General features: G+C 40.6%; 1 protein-coding gene across 1 annotated transcript in view; it reads left to right on the forward strand.

Annotated features, from left to right (window-relative positions):
* The window catches only part of kctd2.S (potassium channel tetramerization domain containing 2 S homeolog), a 29,059-nt gene extending 25,523 nt beyond the window's left edge, over positions 1-3,536 (forward strand). Inside the window, 1 exon segment of the mRNA NM_001093358.1 lies at positions 2,343-3,536. Coding sequence (NP_001086827.1) covers positions 2,343-2,372 — 30 coding nt within the window. The 3' untranslated portion in view covers positions 2,373-3,536.
* Positions 3,537-6,000: the final 2,464 nt, after the last annotated feature.

Raw genomic sequence — 6,000 nt, forward strand, 5'->3', positions numbered from 1 at the left:
CTAAACAACAGGTAGCTGTCAATGGAGACTGAAAAAAAAAAAAAAATAGTCCAGTCAAAATATTTCTAAAAGCCCCATACACAGGCTGGTATTTGTTCCTGGTTCAGCCAACTGATCCTGCATACAAAACTGTGCTGCCAGGACTCCATAAATCAAACTGATCAGCATTTTCCATTATTTTCTCTCTTCTGCAACAATACCTTGCAGCACATAGTCCTCATATACTGCTCAGGCTGGTTTCTACCCTTTAAATTTGTAGTAACCACTGATTTGGTCACTTACTTAGAGACTGCAGTACATTCCAGAGAAACTTTCGTGTGACAGTGGCCTCAAAGTGATACTGACACTAAACATTTTCTTTTCAAAATATTAATCTACATTTAAAAGTTGCCTTTAGGTCCTGTTGATCGTTTTCACTGGAAGTTCTGCTTTTCTAAGTATTACTTGACGTTCCTAAACCTGACTGTTTCACCAACTGGACTGTCCCTTCTTAGGTAAGGGCAGATTCGGGTAGTTTAGTCGCCCTGGCGACAAATCGCCTCTTCTTCGGGAGCAACAATCTCCCCGAACCACCTTCCCGCCAGCTATAATGAAAAATCGCCAGCGGGCTGGCACTCTCGCCGCTTCATTTTCCAAAGTTGCCTCACGAGGAAACTTTCGGCGACTTCGGAAAACGAATCGCCTCGAGTGCCATCCCGCTGGCGATTTTTCATTATAGCCGGTGGGAAGGTAGGGAAAGGCAGTTTGGGGAGATTGTCACCCCGAAGAAGAGGAGATTTGTCGTTGGGGCGACTAACCCCCCCTGAATCTGCCCTTAACCTGTCCGAGTTTCTAAAGCTAATGGAGTAGTGCTGCACAAATATGGCAGCCCCCTCATAGATTAACATCTGAGAAAGGGGGGTAAGAAAGGTCATGTAAAAGCATCAGGCAAATGCTTTTATGGCAAAATTATAAATGGCATTTAAAGACAATGTTATGATAGATATTTTCTAGTGTCAGTATCCCTTTAAGGCAGCCACACCTGAGCTGAATCTGTGCAGTATCTGTCAGATTTCCCCCTATACGCTAAACAGATGTATACTGTATGAGCAGCTTGTATGGTATCCATCTGTTATAGATCCGTTACATGTTATGGGCCACATTTTAGCAGAAAGTGAAGGAGACACATCAAATTCTCGCTTCATCTGTCCATGCAGTGGCCAACATCACTAACATTTTAAAGCCTTGCACAGACAGACATCCACAGAACATAGATATCAGCAGGGATGTTTGAGTCACCATACATATACTCAACTTCTTATGGTCCACTTAAAGCTTATGGCATGCACAATGTATTCCAGTTGCTCTTTCTCTAGTGGAGAAGTGTAGAGGAACCTGTCTGCAGTTTGTTGGCTGGACATTCTCAAAAGAGGCTCCTTAGCTGGGTTCAACCACTTCTCCACCAGTTTATTGCCTGGAAATCTCAAAAGAGGCTCCTTACATGGGTTCACTCTCTTCTCTACCAGTTTATTGGCTGGACATGCTCAAAAGAGGCTCCTTAGCTGGGTTCAACCACTTCTCCACCAATGGAAACAGTTTGGTTGAATAAAAAAATCCCATATGCCATAAGTAGGGATGCACCGAATCCAGGATTCGGTTCGGGATTCGGCCTTTTTCATTCGGATTCGGCCGAATCCTTCTGTCCGGCCGAACCAAATCCTAATTTGCATATGCAAATTAGGGGCGGGAGGGAAATCAAGTGACTTTGTCACAGAACAAGGAAGTAAAAAATGTTTTCCCCTTCCCACCCTGAATTTGCATATGCAAATTAGGGTTCGGTATTTGGCCGAATCCTTCGTGATGGATTCAGTTGTTCGGCCGAATCCAAAATAGTGGATTCTGTGCACCCCTAGCCATAAGCCTTAGGTTGACCTTGTGAATATAAGGTTTTTATGGATAATATGCATACACTTTTGGGTTGTTTAATAGATGCATAAATTTCCTCACACTTTAAATTATTATAACTTGAATGAACATTTTGAACTGCTGAGTGATTTGCTCCCTGTGCCATATGGCCTCAGCTGGAGTGCTAAATTGGCCAGTAAATGCACAGATGGAATGTATGACTTGCACTCTGCCTGGTGATTAGGAGATTATTCACTAGTCTGCTATAAATATTCATGTATGCTCAGATTATAATATATGCAAAGAAATTTTGTTACCAGCATGATAAACCGCACTAAGCTCCTCACTTGAGGTTTGGTGCCAATATTTCCTCATGGTTATCACACTTGTTTGCTGTTTCTATAACCGTTCATTGTGGATCATCCATCCCAAATAACTTTCTTTTTTTATTATTGCAGATTTTGCAAGAAAGAGGGTCAAGAATGTGAAGAATGTTTTTTTTTTTTTTTTTGTTTTGTTTTTTTTAAACAAACTATTTCAAGCAAAACATTGACAAGATGCAAAGAATTTCCATGTGGAGGAGCCAAGCGAGGGGGGAGATCTGCTTTAGCTAACATAGTATAGTGGCCGTTTTGAGAACATATCCTTGAACGGATCCTTAAAACCTTAATAACAGGAATGAGTTCAAAAATAGAAAAAAAAAATAGGTTTTACAGATGCAAAACTTTGCGTTCTAATGCTTCTGGTGACTTAACAATTGTGTGGGATTTTTTTTTTTTTTTTTTTTCTTGCAAAGTTGTATAAACCTTGGGCTGACCCACACGAACTGTCTTGGCGCTATATCAAAAGTGTATAATAATTGGCATAACTGACAGGCTTTACAGTTATTGTATGGCCCATAACACCCATGTTACAGACACTAACCAGGCCAGCTACTGGCACAATTTGTTTTTGCTAATTAAAGCATTACTGACTATAAGGCAACTTGTTGCAGATGAAATAACTAAGCCATGTCAATGTTCACATATTCTAACAAGGCCTCATTTTATTAAGGGAAGAGAAAAGCATGACCAACTTATTTTGCACTTATCTATTGCTGCAAAAAATGTTTTTATATAGAGAGAACTGCTTTTCTCAAAATGGAAATATGCGAAGCTCCAGTCAAGTGGCATTTTTCTCAGTTTGTTTTTAATTTTCTTCCTTAAACTAACTTATGGGTGATGGATGTAGCTTTTCTTCACGTAGAGTAATGATGATTTTGGGTCCTGGCTAAGGGCCCTTACTCATGGGCGTTTGAAGCTGCGCCCCCCCCCTGCATTCCGGTTTTATACGTTCAGCCGCATGGGAGTGCAGAAGTAGAATTCTTTTCAATGCGGCTGCACTCACACAGACGCATGTAAGCGCCGAACGCAGGTTGGGACGCAGCATGTTGCATTTTTCCTACGTTCGTCGCTTACATGCGTCCGCATTGAAAAGAATTAAGCGCATCTACTCCTGCGCTCCCCTGCAGCTGAATGCATAAAACTGGAACGCAGGGGAGCGCAGCTTTAAACGCCCGTAGCATGTTTTGCCCGAGATTGGATAAATAGTTCGAATTATCGGATGTCTTAGTAAGTATTTATTAAGGCAGCTGTGTGTACATCATACACTCCCAACACATGTTTTGTATGAATTTTCTAACACCACAACCTTTATACCTGCAAAACAAATCCCCCCCCCATGGGAAAGTTCCGGTTTAAGGGACCACATTGTAATTTGGTTCCGTATTTACATTTATCCAAGACGGCATAAAACCCTGGCCAACATGACTGTTGGTGTTTTAACTCCACAATATACAGACGTAAAAATCTGCATTCGGAAGTGTCCCAGCTAGATTTTCCTGTACTCCCTGAAATGACGTGCTGAGTTTTAGGTGTATATTTACCAAAGATCACATCAATGAGTGAAAGATCATCCTTTGTTAAATACGCCTTTAAAAATCCTATAGAAATGAATGGAGAGTGGCGGAATTTCACTCTAGCGGACTGTGGTGATCTTTAGCTATACTCTTTGATAAATATACCACTTAGTGAGGTTACATTCACTTAAAGCGTCATAGGGCATTAAATTAAATGTTAAATAATTTTTCATATAACAGTAATGTAAAGGTTGATTAAAAGCAATAGAATTCATCATCACCTGTTTGCAGTTATGCCCAGCTTGTTCAGGATGCACCATATCCATAATGCTTTGATTTAGCCTTATTTAAACACTAATTATATATTCAGATTTCTGCAGGAGAGGGGTAAAATTCCATCTTTTCTGAACAAAAAATGTCCAAAGTTCTGCTGTTCGACTATGGCCGGACCATATGGATCTGCACCCCTTGTCTTTTGCTGGCAGGACAGATTTTGGTGTGAAATGCAAAATATCATTTTTTTTTTTTTTTTTTTTTTTCTGCGGCCGAAATCCACTGCATCTGCCTGCACCCAAGGGGAGAAAGTGCTTCCAGGTGTAGGCAGGGGGGGGGGGAGCAGTTTCTAGGTCTGTGTTTTCTCAGATTCTTAATCCCAAACAGAATCTTGGATTTGGTGCATCGCTTAAACCTAGTCCACATAAATGACATGCTCCTCCAGTGATGTACCAGATACAATTGTTGTTGGACCTCGCACACCCTACCTACTAGGCGGAACTAAGATGCCTGGTGCACAAAGGTGGAGGCTCGGCCACCTGCCAACAGTAGTCCAATAGAAAATTCCAATGGCACCCAGGTCTGCTGAAACACTTCAAGTGTTTATTACGGAGTGCAGTGCAGTGCAACGTTTCGTTGCGGACCCCTTTGTCACATTGCAATGCACTCCGTAATAAACAAATAAACAGTTGGAAGTGTTTCAGCAGACCTGTGTGCCATTGGACTTTTCTATTGGCCTCCATTGATGTAATCTGTCCTTCAGAAGAACAGAAAGCAGCAAGCCATGATGCAAATAAGACTAATTCATATGAGATTTGAGATGTATTCCTACTTTTAAGGTTGTTTTAATGCACAATGACCCTTGTCCTTTTCCCTGTTTATGGGTAAATTCAAGGCGGCTGAACTGCTTAATTATTTCTGTCCAGTGAGACGACTCACGCTGGATGTGCATATACATGATTAGTTTACTCTTGGGGGGGGATCTTGCTCAAGCGTAAGCAATTTTGGGCTCCCTGGACCAATACCCTGCTCTGCCATGTCTTGGGGGGGGGGGTTTATATATGCCTTTGCATTTATTAATGACAGCCTTAGTGAGAGTTTATCCATATTATTGTCAAGCGAAATGACATTAAGGGGCCTATTTATCATACTGTGTAAAACAAAAAATGGCAGGAAAATGCTGTGTAAAATAAATTGCGAATTTATCAAGGTGTGTGGGGTTTTTTTTTTTCATTTTACTCCGCCTACACGATGGATTGTACCATGTTATTTTACACCACTTCACACCTCACGTAGTGCATTAAAGACAATGGGAAAATTTCAGGCAGCAAATAATTTCTGGTGGAAGAATTTAAAAAAAAAAACCAAAAAGTTGGATGAACACAGTTGATGAATATCAATCCACAGCTTCCTTTTCAGCTTACGCGTGGTGTATTTTCTTGCCTTTTTTTATACCATGTGATAAATAGTACCCTAAATGTTTTTATGTAACAGGGGGATTTGAAGATTTTTTTTTTTTTATCAAATGTTACTGGAATGAAAACGATATACAGGAATTGGGCCTGTTACCCAGAATGCTTGGGACCTGGGGCTTTCCAGATAAGAGGTCTTTCAGAAATTTAGATCGCCGTACCTTGTCTGCAAAAAAAATCATGTACACATTAAATAAACCCAATAGGATTGCTTTGCTTCCAATAAGAATGAATTATATCGTAGTTTAGATCAAGTACAAGGTATTGTTTTATTATTGCAGAGAACAAGGAAATCATTTTTAAAATTTTTCGATAAAATGGAGTCTATGGGAGATGTTCTTTCTGTAATGCTGAGCTTTGTGGATAACAGGTTTTCAGATAACTGATCCCATACCTGTATAAAGATAGCGTCCTTCAGTCTGCAGCAAACATGCAGCCGCCAGTGTATGGTAAGCTTCCATGACTAGCATGCGT

This window comes from Xenopus laevis, chromosome 9_10S (assembly GCF_017654675.1).
Source record: "Xenopus laevis strain J_2021 chromosome 9_10S, Xenopus_laevis_v10.1, whole genome shotgun sequence".
Taxonomy (NCBI): Eukaryota; Metazoa; Chordata; class Amphibia; order Anura; family Pipidae; genus Xenopus; species Xenopus laevis.